At 33.2% G+C, this 20,981-nt stretch overlaps 1 protein-coding gene across 1 annotated transcript; it reads right to left on the minus strand.

Annotated features, from left to right (window-relative positions):
* Positions 1 to 15,810: 15,810 nt before the first annotated feature.
* Positions 15,811 to 20,976, minus strand: BDBG_03170 (SPX domain-containing protein). The gene is made up of 5 exons (XM_002625960.2): positions 19,326 to 20,976; positions 17,895 to 19,167; positions 17,477 to 17,821; positions 16,615 to 17,392; positions 15,811 to 16,527 (listed from the first exon to the last, which is right to left on the minus strand). Exons 1-5 carry the CDS (start codon positions 19,406 to 19,408, stop codon positions 16,382 to 16,384), a joined length of 2,625 nt encoding a protein of 874 aa, XP_002626006.1. The 5' UTR covers positions 19,409 to 20,976; the 3' UTR covers positions 15,811 to 16,381.
* Between the last annotated feature and the right edge of the window lie 5 nt (positions 20,977 to 20,981).

Genomic DNA, 20,981 nt, shown 5'->3' on the forward strand with positions numbered 1-20,981 from the left:
AGTATATGAAACTTCTCATTCAAGAATGATAAGAATCTTCTCAGAATTCATTTGAATTCTCTTATCAGCTTCTATAATAAAATCTAGATATTTTTTACTCTTGACTTTGAAATTATATTTATCAATATTTATTGATAGTTCTGCTTCTTGTAATCATTGTAATATTCTTCATACATATTCTTGATATTCTTTCCTGAACTCATCAGTGAAGATGAGAATGTTATCAGAATAAGTGAATATAAATTCATCAAGAAAATCTTAAAGTGCTCAGTTAATATACTTCTGAAATATACTGAGAGCATTAGCCAGTCTGAAGAGTATAACTACTCATGCAAAGAGGTTATATTATATTCAAAATACTGTAAGTCACTCATCTCCTTCAGTGATACAGATCTTATGAAACATGATAATAATATCTAACTTTGTAAATCATTGAGCTTGTCTGATATAAGCTAGAGTTTCATTGATAAGAGATAAAGAATAGCAGTCTTTCTTTGTTAATCTGTTCAATTCTTGATAGTTTATACAGAATCAGACTTCTTCATCTGATTTCTTTGCAAAGAGAATAGAAGCTGCAGTAGAGAAGTTACTAACACATATAAATTCTTTATTTAACAGATTATTAAATGTCTTTTGAAGAAGAAGAAGTTCATCTCAGAACATATTATAAAGAGAGTCTTATAATAATTCAGTGTCTTTATCATTCTTCTTTTCTAACTTAATACTGTGATTCACTTCTGAGTCTTGTAAGAGAGATATATTTATAATATTATCTTATCAGAAGATATCTAGATATTTATAATATTATTAATAAAGTTTGATATGAGAATCTGTTATTATAGTATAGAATAATTTTTCTAGAGTCTTTTTAATACCAGTCAGACTGATAGAATAGATTGCTATATAGTTCTATTATCAGTGACTTCTTTTTCAGAGTATTTTATAAGTATTGACAGAAATCTGTGTCAGATTCATGATTTTGTGAATGTCATCTTCATGAATTCTATTATTATTAGAGAATATCAAGCTTCTGTTTCAAGTATTCAATAAGATGCCTTGTTCAGATAGTCAGGTAAGTTCTAATATAAGATTATAATTAAGATTATCAACTTTATATGCATAGATATCTTCATGTTAATATTCTTCAATATCTATATTTAACTGCATTATGTAACAGATACAAACATCTTTTAAGTTATCAAATTCTGTAAGAAGTCAAAGTTTTAATAAGAAGATACACTGAAGGTTATAATATCTTATAACTGAAGATTTAATCATTGAATAATAACATAGACTGCTATCTATCATAGGTTTCATATTATACATATTATCAATTACAGTAGATATACAAATTGTATTTATTGTTATTTTCTCTTCAAATTATTATTATCTGATCTTTTCAAGCTTCTGTTTATAAATTTGAATAGAAGCTAATCTTTTCTCTGTTTTATCAGAGTATTCTCATAGTTATCTTCTAATTCTTTATTCAATGTGATGTGATTGATGTGAACAGATACTGATTCATTCTTTTAGTGAGAAGACACTGATCTTTCTCTTGAGTAAGAAGGTATATAGACTGATTAGTAGTTGAAAGTGATGTATTCTGATCTGTTACAGTTGATATACATCTCATATTAATATCAGTTAATGACTTCTTCAGAAGTGATCTCAGAAACTCAGAAGTCTATTCAGACAGTGAAAACTCTTGTTTATATATAAATATTTAAGTTCACTCAATTCATGATATCTGTATTATCATTCTTCAGTACAGATGTATGAGTAACTGAAGTGCAATATCTTTTATCACTATTCTGCATACTCTTGAGCTTGATAAGATGATCATTTAATATTCAGAGTTATATACAGAAGTCTTTATAAGTCAGGTCTTTGTCTATATTTATAAGAATCTATAAGAGTTTAAGAGTTAATATCTTCTTAAGCATGCTAATCTTCATTCAATTCTCTCGAGATTGATTATCTACTTCTAGAATCTTAGTGTTAAAGTCAGGAATAAATGTTGTAAGAGAAGTGTTTCTCTGTTAAGCACTCTGTAATCAATTTAATACTTTCTGTTGCATAGCAGTGTCTTGAAACAGAATATCAAGATATTTGATGATATTATCAGACATTTATAACACTAATTTACATACTTTTATTCATGAATGAAACTTCTGTCTCACATGATCTTTCAATTGATTATTGATATATCAATCTTAATTAGTTAATAAACTGATAACATCTTTATCTACACTTAGTTTTACAATAATTACAGAGACAAACCGCTCCACCACGAACTCGCTCGATTTTTCGAATAAGAACCCGCTGATAGATCCATCGAAAAGCCCTCGATCATACAAGCATTTTGACCCCATCGCTGACTGCATACCCCGTGTGGTGGTGGAGTTATTCAATCAAACATGAACCAGACATTGTTCGAAACTCCTGTGTGGGATTATCCCCCATTCTCCCCTACCACACCACAACCCCGGGCCAAATTGCCATACAAATTGTAAGGTGAAGAGACCTAGCCATATGCACCAATCTTCTCGATTTTGGAAGATTCCCAATCTGTAATTGTGAAGATATCTGAGAAGCGACCTCCGCGAAAACCCTGTCCATCTTTGATGTTCCAAAACATCAACACCAAGTCTCACCCTTGTACCGCCCTTTCCAATCTGGCCCATCCCTGGCAGAAAAATACAAAAAGATACCTCAGTGATAATATCAAGCACATAATCAACAGACACTTCTGAAGTGTAATCTCTGTGGTCTGTCTTCAGTGTATCTAGACATCAACATCAAGTCTCACTCTTGTACTACTCCTCTCAATCTGGCCCATCCCCGGCAGAATAATACAAAAAGATATCTTGACAACAGTATTCAATACATAATCAGCAGATAACAAGTTAACAGAATAAGTTAACAGCATATCAACAACTATAAATTCAGTATATCTCAAGATCTGACTGAGTCTTTGATCTCTGCATAGTAAGATGTATTAAATCTAGTTTTAATATCTCAATATTCAATAGATTCTGCAAGAGATTGAGAACAGCAATACTAGATTTCTATTGAATTTGAAAATTAACTCTATATTAATATAATCATTGACAAAGTCTTCTATTTTGAGATATAAATAATCAGTTTCTCTACATTCTGCTGACAATATTTATATTATTATATAGAAACAGACTTATATTCTCTATAATATCAAGACTCTGAAGAGAGAAAGTCTTGATAGAGAGTATACAGTAGTATATATCTTAGCAGTTTCTATCTCATTCTTCTGCAGCAGTTAATATAAAATAAAAAAAAAATCTTAGAAATAGTTTTTTACTTCTCTTGAAAAAGTAAGATGTTTTTCTCTGAGTTTTATACAATATTCTTACAAAGAATTCAAAATAGAGCTGTTTTCTGTTATAATTTTATATTCTTTTAAGTAAGAATTATTTTTTCAGTGACTGAAGAGCTTTTATTAATACTTAATTCTTTTTTACACTCTTTATTAACTGATTTGAGTTGCACACTTGTTGTGTGAGAAGAATTGAATAATTTAGAATAAAATTAAATAGTTTTAATCAATTTCTCTGTAAAAAATTAATTTATTTTTTATCAGTTTTTCTCTCAAAAACTGTCATATAATCTGATTTATTATTAATTGATATCATACTTTTTCTCACTGTATCTCAATAAAGAGATTATAAAGATTTTATTAATTTATCTTAAAAATTAATTTTAGTTTATTAGATTCTCTTCAAAAATCTAACCTAGTTACTGAACTAGTGTGAAAAAAAATCAGATATTTTATATATAAAAGTCTTTTATTCTTCTTTTGAAATAGTCTGACTAACTTTTCAATTGAAAACAGACTTAGAAATCTCTTAATTGAAACAGTCTGATCAACTTTTCAAAAGAGTTTAATAAATATCTCAATTGAAACAGTCTAATCAACTTTTCATTGAGTGAGAACAATGAGTTTAAAAATACACTCAGTTAATGTGGAAAAAGATGCTTTCTCAAATGCTATTTCTGAGATTGAAATTCTGAAGAGAAGAAAGAAAGAAGAAATAGAGAAATAACAAGTTCTTGAAATACAGGAACTTGAAAAAGCAAGCAAGATTCTTGAAAAGCAGTGTCTGAGTGAGATGAATGAAGAAGTTCTGTTAATTCTTCATGCTCAGGCTAGACAACTACAGAAGATGATCAAGTTCAAACTTGGAATCTTAAACACAGTTCAAAAAACCTTGAAAATTCCTAGTACAATCACTGACTCTTCATCTTGCTCTTCTTCTTCCTTTCTTTCTACTTCTTCTTCTTCTTTGAATCAGAAGAAAACATATGCTCAAGCAGCTGAATCTGCTGTCTCTAAACCTGCTGTCTCAAAACCTGCTCAAAATCCTGAGAAAACTGAGAAGAATACTGCTCATGCCTCTATTCATAGAAAAGTGGAAAAGAAAATGTAAAAAGAGAAAAACTTTCAAATCTTCAGAAATAGAAGACTTATTCTCAAAGTCTCAAATCAGGACATTCTGCAAAGAAACAAGCTAAACTCAAATCTCATTTTCAAAATCAGAAATGAAATTAATCAGCAGTTCTTTTCTCAGTTAATGACTGATATTGAAGTTCAAAAATCAGTTATAGCTTCAATTGAGTCATCATTCTTTGAAAACTCCATCATTCTGACTACAATGCCTGAATTCAGTGCTGAATTCCTTATTCAGAATGAGAATCTCTGAAAGTCAGCAGTAGAATCATTGCTAAATACAACAATTCTATCTGAAAGAGATGAAAAGTGGGACAAATTCATTCTTCATGATATTTCAGTTGAAATTTTTGACTGTGAAGAAGGAATGCTACTTCTCAAAAATGAATTGAAAGAATACAACTTCATTCAACTGAGAAAGAAGCCTGTATGACTAAATTCAATTGAGTTCAGACAAAGCAGGAGAAATGCCTCTGTTCTAGTATATACAAAAATACTTAAACAGTTAAAGATCTCTGAAGTAAGAGTAGCAGATTTGAAAATGAGAGTTCATGAATACAAAGACTCAAGAATGAATCTCAAAGCTCAAACACAGTGTTCAAACTGTCAAAGATATGGATACTTTGCAATCTCATGTTTTAGAGACTCAAAATGTGCATTCTGTGCCAGAGATCACAAAACTAGTGAGCATAAATGTGAAACATGCTCAAAAAGAGATGAAATTTGTTAACATACTCTGCTTAAGTGCTCTAATTGCAAAGAAAAACATGCATCTAGCTCAAAAGAATGTATGTTTGCTTCTAGAACTCAAAAGAACTGAAGAAAAGATGAAGCTCAAAGTCAATCTAGAACTGAAGAGAAGAGTCAAGTCAGTAAACTCACAACTGCAAGCTTAAAAAGAAGAAACTCTCAATTATCTAAGTCTTCAAACTCCAATTCTCCAGCAAAATGTAAACAGAATTTGAATCCTTAAACTTCTGTTAAGATTAGAGAATTGAGAAATGACTCTGGTGATAAACTAGATATAATGCAAGCAGTTGAGATTTCTACTTTTCAGAACAGTTATAATCTACTATCTGATGATAGTGATTAGATTCTTCTCTACTCTCTTTTAGTATGAATATACAACAAAAACAACAAAAAAAGTTTAAAAACTCTTCAAAAATCACATTTATTCAAAATAATGTGAATAGAAACTCAAATTGTATTTATTCATGTCTTCAAATTGCATTTGAATAAAAAGTTGATTTTGTACTGCTTCAGAAGCTGAATTTTGATGCTGAGCAAAAATATGTCATTTCTCATTCAAGCTACTACTGCTTTTTACCTCAAAACTCTGAGATAAAGTCAAGAGTAGTGATCTATGAAAGAAAGAGATCAAGATATCAATTTAATCTAAGATTTGATATCATGTCTGACTCTGATATTCTGGTGAGTGATATTATAGATAAAGAAAATGAGTTTGATACTATACAGCTTATAAATATCTATAATGAAAAGTCATTGAAGGAAAATAACAATATCTGGACAATTGATAGAGGATTTCTGAACATAACTTCATCAAGAAACTCTATAATTGTAGGAGATTTCAATGCACATCATCTCTGATGAAATTCAGAATGCAAGAGAGCAGTGAGAGCTGATAATCTGATTGAATGAACCTTTGAGCATTCAATAGATTTAGTTAATAAGTCTGATCAATAAACATTCTTTAGAAAAGGCATGAAACAGAAGTCTATTATAGATTTAACTTTCATGTCACAAAATCTAATGAAAAGAAGACTTGTAAACTGGTTTATTGATTCAAATGACACATCAGAATCAGGTCATGAGATTATTCAATTTGATATTGAACTGAGTGAAAAACAAATGAGTGAAAATCCTCTTCTCTCTAATCAGTATAACTTTGAAAAAGCTGATTGAAAAGCAGTTGAAGAAAGCATAAAACTGTTAAAATCTGAAAGACAGAATGAGCTATATTGAAATTCTGGTCAAGATATCTCAAATGAAATGCTTGAGAATAGAGTGAAGCTTATTACATCTATTATTCTAACAAGTGTTAGAGATAATATTTTAAAAAGAAAATCTTCTGAGTATTCAAAACCTTGATGAAATGAGAATATCTTATCTAAAAGAAAAGAATTAGCTACTGCTAGAAGAGATTGAAAGAATGATATAATATCTGATGAAGAGTTCAAAGCTGTCAGAAATGAATATTTTTCAGATATTAAAAGAGCTAAAACAGACTGCTGGAATAAATTTCTTGAAGAAGCACAAGGAAAGGAAGTTTTTAAAGCTTTTAACTATACTAAAACAAGAAGTGTAGCAAAACTTCCAGCTCTAGAATATGAGTTTCAGAATGAATCATATACAGCAAACTCTTTTGAGAAAAAATGTCAAGCTTTCATGAGAATTCTCTTTCAGAACTCACCAGATTCAGATTCAGATTCAGAGAAAGAGAATATATCACTTCTCAACTACATTGATGAAAATGACTGGGAATGGTCTGATCTTACACAAGATGAATTAAAGTCAGCTATCTTCTCAAGTTCTGTTAAAACTGCTGCAGATCCTGATTCAATTAATCACTTGATTATTCAAAATACATATTCCTACTTAAAGAATGAATATTTTGAGCTCTTTTTCAATCTCTTGAAAAATGGATATCATCCTGAATGCTGGAGAGAAGCCACTGGAGTGATTCTTACAAAACCTAATAGAAAAACTTCAATTTCTAAGTCATATAGAGTAATATCTCTATTGAACTGCCTATAAAAGGTTTTAGAAAAGATAATAGCTACTTGACTATCTTTTATAAGCTCTATAGATGATTCTCTTTTATTCAGTGAATAAATAAGAGATAGAAAACAGTGTTCTGCAATTGACACTGTTCTCTCAGTTATTCATGATATTCAAATAGCAAAGCATGAGAGTCTGGTCTCAACTGCAGTTTTTATTGATATAAAAGAAGCATTTGATCATGTTTCAAAGTCAAAGTTAATTCAGACATTGAAGATATTAAAACTGTCACTTTCTCTAATAAAATGAGTTAACTATTTTATATCTAAAAGAATTATACAACTCTTCTTTGATGGAATGAAACAAGACAAGACTGAGATAAAAATAGAAGTATCACAGAGATCTTCAATCTCACTCATTTTATTTGCAATATACACTGCATATCTATTCAAAAATAGAAATATGAGAATAGTGTGATCTCTGAGTTATATGGATGATATTGGTCTAGTCTACAGCTCAAAAACTATCAAAGAGAATTTGAAAGTAATTGAAGAAGTTGCAAAGAAAATCTTTGTTAGAGCAGATATCAATCAAATTCAATTTGATATGAATAAAACTGAGTTAATTCATTTCTTTTCTAGATTCAATGAGAAAGAACTATCTCTAACTCTTTTAAATAGTGAGATTAAACCCAGTGTAAATGTCAAATGATTAGAAGTATGATTAAACTCTAAGTTGAACTTTAAATATCACATTCAACAAAGAACTGTCAAGGCAGAAAGACTATTGAACAATATAATCAGACTATCAAATACAGAGAGAGGTCTATCCTTTCAGGCTATGAGACAGTTATATATAGCCTGTATTACATCAGTAGCTGATTATAGAGTTCAAGTTTGATGAAATAATCAAGAGAATTTCACTGAACTCTTTCAAAGTCTATAAAACAGAGTCTTGAGAAGAATTCTGAGAGCATTTAAATCATCTTCTATTAAAGCAATGGAAATTGAAGCTTCAATTCCTCCTCCTGCTATTAGATTTGAAAAGGCCTGTATGAACTATGCTCTGAGAGTTGTAAAGATGAGCTCAAATCATATAATCAGAGAAAGAGTCTCTTCTTCATTTCCATCAATTAACTCTGGAAATGAACTGGATTGGAATAGATTTCTTGATTGAAATGAAAATAATTCTTCAAAGAAAATGTCTTCTCAACTGTACAGACTATGCTCTCTGATTAAAAATCAATTTTCTTCTTTAAATGTTGAAAAAGTTGATCATAAGAAGTTATCTCTCTGGAGAAAAAAGCTTGAATCTCTTATAGACTTACAAATAAGTGAACTATCAAAAGAGAAAGAATATGAACAGCATTTGAAGAGAATTTCTACAATTAATATAAAAGACTCTATTCTGATTTATTCAGATGACTCAAAAAATAAGAACTTGAATAGATTAGGCACAGGCATTGCTTATACTGAAGATAATATTAATTTTATCTCAGATTTCTGAAATCTAGGCTCTGAATGTGAAGTCTTTGATGCTGAACTATTTGTAATAGTGAAAGCTTTCAAACTCATTGAAATAAAATCTCATAAAAGAGGAAATTGTTTGAAAGAGATATGAATATTCTCTGATAGTCAAGCTGCTTTAAAAAGACTTAGAAATAGTCAGATTCATAATGATCAAATGAATCTTGAACTGATCTTAAACTCTGTTTTAAAAATTCAAAAGAGAAGAATATCAAAGCTGAGAATTCATCTACACTGAGTTCCTGCTCATATGAATATTCATGGCAATGAATTGGCTGATTCAGCTGTAAAAAAGGGTGCAGAATTAAGCAGATCTATTCAAAAAATTGTGTCCTGGTCTTTTATAAAGAGAAAAATAAAAGAATCTTGTTTAGACAAGTGAAATGAAAGCTGGCAGAAACAAAAGAAGAGTATACATTATTCAAGATTTGAAACAAAACCCAAGTGGAAATCTTGTTCAATTAAATGTAAAAAGAAAATATTCTCATCTATAATACAGCTGAAACTAGGACATGGCTATTTCAAATCTTATATACAAAGATTTGATGATAGATTTGACTCAATAGAATGCTCATTCTGCAATACAAATGAGAATTCTGAGCATATTATAATGCACTGTGCATTATACAATAGTCTCAGAGCCAGATTGAAAGAGAAGTATGATCTAAATCAATTAAATATGAGATTCTTATTCTCAACTGAGACAGGAATTAAATACTTAATAGACTTTCTATCAGAAACTCAAGCAGCTACAAGAAAATGGCTAAATTCAGAATTATCTGAATATGAAGAGGAGGAAATCAATCAGATATAGTCTGTTAAAACAGCTATACACTCTCTTTTAATAATTTGTTTTGTTATAGTCTCTCTTTACTTTATCTTTTTCTGTATCTTTTTCTTTCAATTTCTTTCTATCTATCTATTTAATGTGTCTATCTTTGAGACTGTGTTCTTTCTCTCTTTTCTTTTATCATGATATTGTCAAATGATTTCAAAGTATCAAAAGATGTTAAAACACTGCAATTTGTAAACAGTTTTTGTATTCTGAGCTGGAATTTTCTGATTTTGCATATCTGAAATTGATGAATGTACAATAGTTAACTTTACAGACATAGAAAAAACCCTGAGAACTAAAGTTCTCAGGTAGATGTCATAGTCTCTGACTGCATACATCTATAATTGAAGAATAATAATAATAATACTACTGCTTTATACCTCAAAAGTCTGAGATAAAGTCAAGAGTAGTAATCTATGAAAGAAAGAGATCAAGATATCAATTTAATCTAAGATTTAATATCATATCTGACTCTGATATTCTGATGAGTAATATTATAGATAAAGAGAATAAGTTTGATACTATACAGCTTATAAATATCTATAATGAAAAGTTATTGAAGAAAAATAATAATATCTGAACAATTAATAGAGAGTTTCTGAACATAACTTTATTAAGAAACTCTATAATTGTAGAAGATTTCAATGCACATTATTTCTGATGAAATTCAGAATGTAAAAGAGCAGTAAGAGCTGATAATCTGATTGAATAAATCTTTGAGCATTTAATAGATTTGATTAACAAGTCTGATCAATAAACATTCTTTAGAAAAGATATGAAACAGAAATCTATTATAGATCTAATCTTCATATTATAAAATCTAATGAAAGAAAGACTTATAAACTGATTTATTAATTCAAATAAGACATCAGAATCAGATCATGAGATTATTCAATTTAATATTAAACTGAGTGAGAAATAAATGAGTGAAAATCCTCTTCTCTTTAATCAGTTTAACTTTGAAAAGGCTGACTGAAAGACAGTTAAAGAAAGTATAAAACTGTTAAAATCTGAAAGACAGAGTGAGCTATATTGAAATCCTGATCAAGATATCTCAAATGAAATACTTAAGAATAGAGTAAAGCTTATTACATCTATTATTCTAGCAAGTGTTAAAGATAATATTTCAAAGAGAAAGTCTTCTGAGTATTTAAAATCTTGATAAAATGAGAATATTATATCTAAAAGAAAACAATTAGCTATTACTAGAAGAGATTGAAAGAATAATATAATTTCTGATAAAGAGTTCAAAACTGTCAGAAATGAATATTTTTCAGATATTAAAAGAGCTAAAACAGACTGCTGAAATAAATTTCTTGAAGAAGCATAAGAAAAGAAAGTTTTTAAAGCTTTTAACTATACTAAAATGAGAAGTGTAGCAAAACTTTCAATCTTAGAATATGAGTTTCAGAATGAATTATATACAGCAAACTCTTTTGAGAAAAAATGTCAAGCTTTTATAAGAACTCTCTTTCAAAACTCATCAGATTCAGAGAAAGAGAAAGAGAATATATCACTTCTTAACTATATTGATAAAAATAACTGAGAATGACCTGATCTTACTTAAGATGAATTAAAGTCAGCTATCTTCTCAAGTTCAGTTAAAACTGCTACAGAGCCTGATTTAATTAATCACTTAATCATTTAAAATACATACTTCTACTTAAAGAATGAATATTTTGAGCTCTTTTTTAATCTCTTGAAAAATGAATATTATTCTGAATGCTGAAGAGAAGTCACTGAAGTGATTCTTATAAAATCTAATGAAAAAACTTCAATTCTTAAGTTATATAGAGTAATATCTCTATTGAACTGTCTAGAAAAGGTTTTAGAAAAGATAATAGCTACTCAACTATCTTTTATAAGCTCTATCAGTAATTCTCTTTTATTCAGTGAATAAATAAGAGATAGAAAACAGTATTCTGCAATTGACACTGTTCTCTCAGTTGTTCATAATATTTAAATAGTAAAGTATGAAGATCTGGTCTCAACTGCAGTTTTTATTAGTATAAAAGAAGCATTTGATCATGTTTCAAAGTCAAAATTAATTCAGACATTGAAGATGTTAAAACTATCACTTTCTCTAATAAAATGAGTTAACTGTTTTATATCTAAAAGAATTATACAACTTTTCTTTGATAAAATGAAATAAGACAAGACTGAGATAAAAATAGAAGTATTACAAGAATCTTCAATCTCACTTATTTTATTTATAATATACACTGTATATCTATTCAAGAATAGAAATATGAGAATAGTATAATCTCTGAGTTATGTGAATAATATTGATCTAGTCTACAGCTCAGAAACTATTAAAGAGAATTTAAAAGTAATTAAAGAAGCTGCAAAGAAAATCTTTATTAGAGTAGATATCAATTAAATTCAATTTAATATGAATAAAACTGAGTTAATTTATTTCTTTTCTAAATTCAATAAGAAAGAACTATCTCTAACTCTTTTAAATAGAGAGATTAAACTCAGTGTAAGTGTCAAATGATTAGAAGTATGATTAAACTTTAAGTTGAATTTTAAATATCACATTTAACAAAGAACTGTCAAGATAGAAAGACTATTGAATAACATAATCAGACTATCAAATACAGAGAGAGGTCTATTCTTCCAGGCTATAAAACAGTTATATATAGTCTGTATTACATCAGTAGCTGATTATGAAGTTCAAGTTTGATGAAATAATCAAGAGAATTTCACTGAACTCTTTCAAAGTCTGTAAAACAGAGTCTTGAGAAGAATTCTGAAAGTATTCAAATCATCTTCTATTAAAGCAATGAAAATTGAAGCTTCAATTTCTTCTTCTACTATTAGATTTAAAAAGGCCTGTATGAACTATGCTCTGAGAGTTATAAAGATGAGCTTAAATGATATAATCAGAGAAAGAGTCTCTTCTTCATTTTCATTAATTAACTCTGGAAATGAACTGAATTGAAATAGATTTCTTGATTAGAATGAAAATAATTCTTTAAAGAAAATATCTTCTTAACTGTACAGACTATACTCTCTGATTAAAAATCAATTTTTCTCTTTAAATATTAAAAAAGTTAATCATGAGAAGTTATCTCTCTGAAGAGAAAAGCTTAAATCTCTTATAAACTTATAAATAAATGAACTATCTAAAGAGAAAGAATATACACAGCATTTGAAGAGAATTTCTACAATCAATATAAAAGACTCTATTTTGATTTATTCAGATGACTCAAAAAATGAGAATTTAAATAGATTAGATGCAGGCATTGCTTATACTGAAGATAATATCAATTTTATCTCAGATTTCTGAAATTTAGGCTGTGAATCTGAAGTCTTTGACACTGAACTATTTGTAATAGTGAAAGCTTTCAAACTCATTGAAATAAAATCTTATAAAAGAGAAAATAGTTTGAAAGAGATATGAATATTCTCTGATAGTCAAGCTACTTTAAAAAGACTTAGAAATAGTCAGATTTATAATGATCAAATGAATCTTGAACTGATCTTAAACTCTGTTTTGAAAATTCAAAAGAGAAGAATATTAAAGCTGATAATTCATCTATACTAAGTTCCTGCTTATATGAATATTCATGATAATGAATTAACTGATTCAGCTGTAAAAAAGAGTGCAGAATTAAGCAGATCTATTCAAAAAATTATGTTCTAGTCTTTTATAAAGAGAAAAATAAAAGAATCTTGTTTAGACAAGTGAAATGAAAGCTGGCAGAAATAAAAGAAGAGTATACATTATTCAAGATTTGAAACAAAATCTAAGTGAAAATCTTGTTCAATTAAATGTAAAAAGAAAATATTCTCATCTATAATACAGCTGAAACTAGAATATGGCTATTTCAAATCTTATATACAAAGATTTGATGATAGATTTGACTCAATAGAATGCTTATTCTGCAATGTAAATGAGAATCCTGAGTATATTATAATGCACTATGCATTATATAATAGTCTCAGAGCCAGATTGAAAGAGAAGTATGATCTAAATTAATTAAATATGAGATTCTTATTCTCAACTGAGACAGGAATTAAATACTTAATAAACTTTCTATCAGAAACTCAAGCAGCTACAAGAAAATGGCTAAATTCAGAAATATCTGAATATGAAGAGGAGAAAATTAATCAGATATAATCTGTTAAAACAGCTATATACTATCTTTTAATAATTTGTTTTGTTACAGTCTCTCTTTACTTTATCTTTTTCTTTCAATTTCTTTCTATCTATCTATTTAATGTGTCTATCTTTAAGACTGTGTTCTCTTTTCCTTTGTCATGATATTATCAAATAATTTCAAAGTATCAGAAGATGTTAAAACACTGCAATTTATAAACAGTTTTTATATTCTGAGCTGGAATTTTCTGATTTTGCATATCTGAAATTGATGAATGTATAATAGTTAACTTTACAGATATAGGAAAAACTCTGAGAACTAAAGATTCTCAGATAGATGTCATAGTCTCTGACTATATACATCTATAATTGAAGAATAATAATAATAATAATAACACTTAGTTTTACAAGCATTTTCAATCTTGATAATAAATAGAAAGTGAGATTGAAAGTATTAAAATATATGAAAGTATCTAAGCATTTCTTCAGTGTTTATATTATATTCATATTCAATTCTGTCAGTGTTGAAATTGCAGAAATTTCTTGTTAAGTTAATCATTGAATTTTCTCATATTGATGTTATTAATTTATATGTATATCAGCTATTTATTATTATTGTAATTTCAACATTACTTAGAGTCACTGTGATACTGTATTTATACTCATATTTAAGAATTCTCTTATATTATTATTAGACGTGATTATATTATTTATCAGATATGTAATATCTGTGAAATTAAAAGAAATGTAATTGTATGAATATCTTATATATCTAAGATATCAGAACTCTCAAATCTTTCACTGATATTCTCTTTATAAGATCTTGTTACAGAGTCAGAGTAACTGATAAGTAAGCTTCTATTTAAAGACTCAGTATTTACTTAACTGATTGAGACTTAGTATTTGCTTAACTGTTTAATTATTTCTCTATTTCTTATACATTATTACACATTCAGATATCTCAGTAGATAATCATTTCTAATGAGAAGATAATAAACATTTTTCAAGTGTAAGAGACCTACACTAAATAGATCAGTATAATATTTATAGATCTTATATAATAAAGTGAAAAACATTAGAGAAGAAAAAAAGAGAATGTGTGAAAATCAGCAATTGAAGTGAATATTTATATGTGTACACAGTGAAGCTTCAGGGTGGAAGAATAGAAATTCCATGAGTTTTTCAGCTGAGGATCAGTGACTGAGAATCAGAGCTTCGGGGCGGAAGAATAAGAATCTATGGTCGGCCGAGGATCGGCAGCCGAGAATCGGAGCTTCGGGGCGGGAGAATGGGAATCTATGGAGTGTAATGAAATAGTCTATATGATTGATCGGGCGCAGCCCGCCACAATCTGTCTTCATTCAAGATTTCATATTCCAGATGAGTTATTAAGCTTAATAAATATCTACAGAATTAGCTGTATATTTTTATATGTAATTTTCTATATATATTTTCATCATATAATATATCACCTTAAAATCTAATTGCGTTGTTGAGATATTGATGAAAATATTTCATCATCATGATGGCGAAATGGCGGGCGTTGGGTGTAAGCGGGCGTTGGGTGGTTGATCACGTTAGTGCCTTGGCATGGGAAACCAAGGTGTGTGGGTTCAAAACCCGCAGGGAATACATTAAATCCAGAACTCAAGCACCTCAGGTTTCTAATAAATACAGAGGTGTACAAATCACTCCAACAAATTGCTCTATGTTCCTGGGATAAGAAGTTATTATCGCATGTATTTAATTGTCACTCCTTTGTATTTCCTATGTTCTTGTTATCTTGACATGGTCTCAACACCTGTATTTCCTCCTGTATAATCAACACTTGGTCTGTATTTAACATCACGCAAGGACTCATCATAAGCTCCGCTTGCATATGAGTATAATGAAAGAATAATAATAATAATAATAATAATAATCAAATTGGTAATGAAATCATCAAATATTCTGGTCCTGGTCTCAGACATGGTCACACGGTCAGTCTACCTGCAAGCACTTATTCTTACAATTTTTCACATCATTTCTGAAAAAAATGATTCATTTTCAGAATTTTTAGATACTCAGTTCTGATGAGACTCATTCTAAGAAATATATAAGATCAGATTAAATGAGACTAAATGTGAAATTCATAGTCTCACTGGCTAGTCTACACTAACTCACATGTGAATTACATTATAGTTGATATTTCAGATTAAAAATTCATATTTTATATAGTTATATTTATATAGAGAAAGAGGAATAAAAGAATAGCAGAAATGCTGATCTGCACTTGTCAAGGTAGTTACAATTTATAACAAAGGACATCAAAAAACTTTAAGAGAAGTATGAAAAAAAAAATGAAAATGAAGAATATATATATATATATATATATATTAGGCGACAAACAGAACAGCAGAACAGTGCACAAGAACGCCGGGTACATTCCCTCCATTAATTCATTCAATTTACACAACGCACGTCTAGAAATAATAAAGAAATAAAAGTAACAGAGGGAAGTAGAATGCTTGCTAAACCCAGCGTGTCCATCCCTTAATGCGAGGACAAAAAAAAATAAAAAAGTAAAAAAAATAAAGATACAAACTGAACTACGCAAGTGAGGAACGTAGTCAAAATCTAATGGTAGTAGAGAAAATTGAAGGTGGAGACAAAAAAGAAAAGTAAAAAGAGTCCGCGATCAGAGCATGCAGAATTTACAAATCAGCAACAACCATCAACCCATAGCCAACGGTCACCACGACACCCCATGAGAAGATACTCGCCGGGACACCACGCGTGATAAAGTGACGGACACGGAGGTATCTTTGGCCGGTTTCGGGGACTTCCATCATAATAGCAGCTATAAGTAAGGAAGGAAATGAGGTTAGCGGATGATAAAAGACGCAAATATGCACAAACAAGGCTCAAAATGTAGCTAGGTACTCACTCATATTCGGAAACCCGCTCGTCGGCAGGCCCATGGCGACAGAGCAAATGAGCGCACTTCCCATAACAAGCAGATTGGGATGGGGCTGATCCATGCTCGCGCCCACCTGTTTGACGAGTGGGAGCATAATGAGGGCGGCAACGGTATGCGAGATGAATGTCGCCACGACTAATATGAGGCCTGTAAATGTCAAGAGGACACCATACAAGCTGAAATTAGCCACGCGTTCCGTGATGGCTTTGGCGATGGTGTGCAAGAGACCTGACGAGGTGACGGCGCGTCCTAGACAAAGACCACCCGAGGCGAGGATAATGATGGTCCAGAGGAAATTATTGAAGTCTTCCTTGGTGAGGATGCCAGTGCCAAAAAATAACACCAGGGGGATGATGGCGATGACGCCCATGTCGCCGAAGGTCTCTTCGAGCTCGTGGCTGACGCACCAGAGGACGATGGTGAAGAGAGTCACGAGAGTGATGAACCATTGCACACCGGAGAATTTGTCCTTGACGGGCCGGATGGGGACAATGGTCGTGCCACGGCCTGGGCGGAAAGTGATGAGGAGGAGAAGCCAGGTTAGGATGATGCAGATGATGCAGACGGGAAGGGCGATGAAGAACCAGGTACCCCAGCTTATCGCAGGGGTCATATTTTGGAGGGCGATGATGTTCTGTGGGGAAGCAATTGGGGACGCCGCACCGCCGATGTTGGAAGCTAGGGCGATGCCGAGGATAAGGGCTTTGGTGAAACGTGAGTCGGTGGGGAGGTTTCGGAGCATTGGCTGTTTGTTTTATTAGTCGCCATCAGTCAATCAGATATATTGAGCATTGTTTGTTGGAGGAGAAAGTCTTGGGAAATAACTAACCTGGATGATGGAGAAGCACAAAACCGGAGCTGCTACATTGCTAATGAACATACTCAAGATCATACTGACAAACATGTTCGTGACCAAAACAATTCGTGGTTTCGTTCCCGCTTTGCTCAAGACAAACGTTGCCATCCTGCGGGCAATGTCATATTTTGACAACGCGGCAGCAATGGTAAAGCCACCAAGCAAGAGCATGATAACAGGCGTCCACATTGCCGCGAAAGCAGCTCCGGCTGCTTCTTTGGTGTTCAAGCGCCTATAAGGCTGCTCTTCGGTTCGCATAATGCGAAGAGTGACCACAAGGAAGGGGACAAGCAATGATGTGACGAAAAGGGGAATCGCCTATATTTACCATATCTTTTATCAGTATATTATACCAGACGCCCGTAGAGGTAAAAACAACAGTGTACCTTACCTCAGTAGACCATAGCAGACTGACGAAAACCAACATCGCTAGACAATTCTGTTGCTCTGGCTTCGACATAATGGGAAGTACTAGCATAACAAGGAATATAACCACGATGCCGATCAGCGTGAAAAATGTAGAGCTTAGTAGCCACGCCGGGACAGGACATCTTCCTACAGGAGTCACAATCTCCTTGGTAGTGGGTTCCAGCTCATCACCCTGTCTCTGTGCAGTCAGGGGGTCCTGATCTCCTGCAAGAAGTGTCCTGCGTACGCCCATATTGGCCGCTTGTGCTTTGCGTTCAATGCCAATCATTTCTCGCCAGACCGTGTTCCGTTCCCATACAACATGCTCCCTGAGATGTAATCTCAATTCCCGTTTAGAAAGTGCGAGGTCACCCTTAGTGACGAGGTCTGCATAGAGCTGCTCGATTCTGGCAATATGGCCATTGAGTCGCTCCATTACGGGATTCGTAAACGGATAGGCAGTTGAGACCGTCGTGTTCATATACTGGCGTCTAAGGCTGCGGTCAAGGATTTTATCATACTTCTTCAAAGCCTTCGCGAAGCCCGTCCGATTTAGTTGGATGAACGACTTGAGGTCGCAGAGTGAAACGTAGCTGCTAATGATACGTTTCTTCAGCGATACGCCAGCATTATACAATGCGGAATAGCTTGGATCGACTGTAGAATCATGATCAGGATCGAAGCCACCACCCTGAATTCTCGATTCGCTCATATCGCTCACGATACGATCTAGCGGTTCGCTAGCTGCATGCTTGTGATAGTCCTTCCAGGAGGAGCGACGACGGCCATCCTGACCCCGGGACTCATCCATGTCCATATCATCATCAGTGTTGGCGTCCGGATTATTAGCAGCTTCTTCATCCGCTGCGGTTTCGCTGGCCATGCTAGCGCGCACATCCCTGCCTTGTGCATCCCTGCCCCCACCTCCGAATCCCAAATTGCGGAGAGGGCCTTCAAGACGACGTCGAGCATTGAAGCTCAGTGTGCGAGTTCGGACTACTGTGTTCCCGACGGAATCCATATCCAACCCTTTCGTTTCTTGGATATACGCTTCTTCATCTCTGACAACGCTTTCAACCTCTTCGTAAAGCTCTGTCTCAGTTGGCTGGAAGAAAGAGCATATCTTCTCTAGCTCGCCGTCAAGAGCACGGCGGAAGACAACATCAGTGTCCACGGAGGCATCGAGGAGGGGAGCGGACTCGACATTTTCGCCTGCTTCGTCGACGCGATTGACCTGCCTTTCGAGCGAGTATATCCTGAACACCACCAGACAGGAAAAGTTTTAGCGATAGTAAACAAAAGCAAATCTTGTAACTGTACCAAAGGGTAGCAACGACTTCAAACGGAATAGGATAGATTATCATAGCACAAGTTCGTTAAAAGGGGCATAGTTGGAGACAGAACAGTAACTCACAGTTTCTTCAGATTGCTATACGCAATATAAGAGCTGCTCCAGTCCGGCACGGCATTGAACTGGATGCTGTGGGAGAACTTCATAATGTCGTTGTCAACCCTTGCCCGGGTAATAGGTGTCTCCCAACGGCGCCGTCCTGTATTCCTATTCCTAACAACACCCCCCTTCTCAGAATATTCGTCGTCAGAATCCTGCTGTGCTTCCCATTTATCTATTCCGCTTTCAAGTGATTGCCTCGTTCCAACTTCCGCAGGTTGAGCAAAATAACCCTCTACTCTTTTCCACCACCGTCTCGGAGCAACAGCTGAACTGGGAGCAGAAGAAGCAGGATCCGATGCACCTCTTCCTCCTCTTCTATCCTTTTTGACGAGGCCTAAGCGGTCACGGTGAAAGGTGGTGTGGGGGGGATTGTAGACCGTTTGCGGCGGAGGCAGTAGTGGTTGAGGCGGAGGAAGGACGATCGAATGCGACCAGCTCGATGCTCCGGGGGCTCTGCGGGTGAGCCAGGGTGACGGTTTATATGGCCAACCGTTGGAGAAAGACAAAATATCAAGGAGAAGAAGAGTAGGGGCTTGTAATGGGGTGGATTGCTGGATATAATAAGCTTTGGCTGGTGGTTGACTTTTTGGTGGTGCTGCTGGAGAGTTCTCGGGCAAACCTTGGATTGGAGGTGGTGTTTGTTGATACTTATTTCATATCTACTTTATTAACGTTCGTTTGTAAGGTCAACAACCTAGGATATTATTATTCGCGTGACCGTCTTCTTCTTCTTCTTCTTGTTCTTTTTTTTTTTTTTTTTTTTTTTTTTTTTTTTTTTTTTTTTTTCCTGCTTCACTTTGTGAATAATGCCGGGTTGTTCCAGAGCAGAAAAGTGTGGCTAAAAACGCTAGTTTTAATAGCTCGGGAATCGTTAAGCAACAACTTGCTCTCGAAGTCATCAATAATAACTAATCCCAACAGCCGAATAGGGCAAAGAATTCCCTGGCAGAGGCGACAGCACATTGGTGACAATGACGACAATAATAACTACATAATATTTATTATTAATAACGACGTGTTTCACACCCCAGCCCGAGACCTCTCCTATCGCAATCGTTTCGGCAAGGAAAATTGTTCGAATACCTAATATGATTAATATCATCATCACCACTGCCGGGGTTTGGCGACCAAAAAACGTTCAAACACTGCGCAATCACCAACGAATCACCATCCGTCCATTGTCTACCTTTTCTCTTTCTTTTTTTTTTCTATTCCCCCAAGTCTGGGCCCTGGACAAGGGCTTACATATACGGTTTGTTTGGCCTTTGACCCCTACTAGTCAGCGGCATATCCGCAATTCCCTATTCCCGTGCAGCAATGCAGGGAATCAATTGGCCCGTAGTTCAGGGTCGCTGGAGAACAAAAAATGATCTAGATCAAGCATCAAAGGAGTGAATCCCACCAGCACCAGTGTGAAGACGCTCAAATCGCGTGGACTCCGAGAGTACATACAAGAGGACGATAGAGGCGTGGATGGTGTATACGTATACTACGTACAGGAGTTGACACCCCCCCCCCCCCCCGCACTACTCCGTACGCAACCAGCTAATAAATGAACGGGATCAGAGATGTTGTCGCTTCTACCGTGCCAGGCAGGGCAGATGACTTGACCTGAAT

This window comes from Blastomyces gilchristii (assembly GCF_000003855.2).
Source record: "Blastomyces gilchristii SLH14081 genomic scaffold supercont1.5, whole genome shotgun sequence".
Classification (NCBI taxonomy): domain Eukaryota; kingdom Fungi; phylum Ascomycota; class Eurotiomycetes; order Onygenales; family Ajellomycetaceae; genus Blastomyces; species Blastomyces gilchristii.

Excerpts from the sequence above, each read along its gene's own strand:
- BDBG_03170 (XM_002625960.2), bottom strand. The coding sequence starts at position 19,408 with ATGAAGTTCTCCCACAGCATCCAGTTCAATGCCGTGCCGGACTGGAGC. Across the intron at positions 19,168-19,325 it reads TATAGCAATCTGAAGAAACT|GATATACTCGCTCGAAAGGC; the intron begins GTGAGTTACTGT and ends GGTGGTGTTCAG. Across the intron at positions 17,393-17,476 it reads TGTGCTTCTCCATCATCCAG|CCAATGCTCCGAAACCTCCC; the intron begins GTTAGTTATTTC and ends TAAAACAAACAG.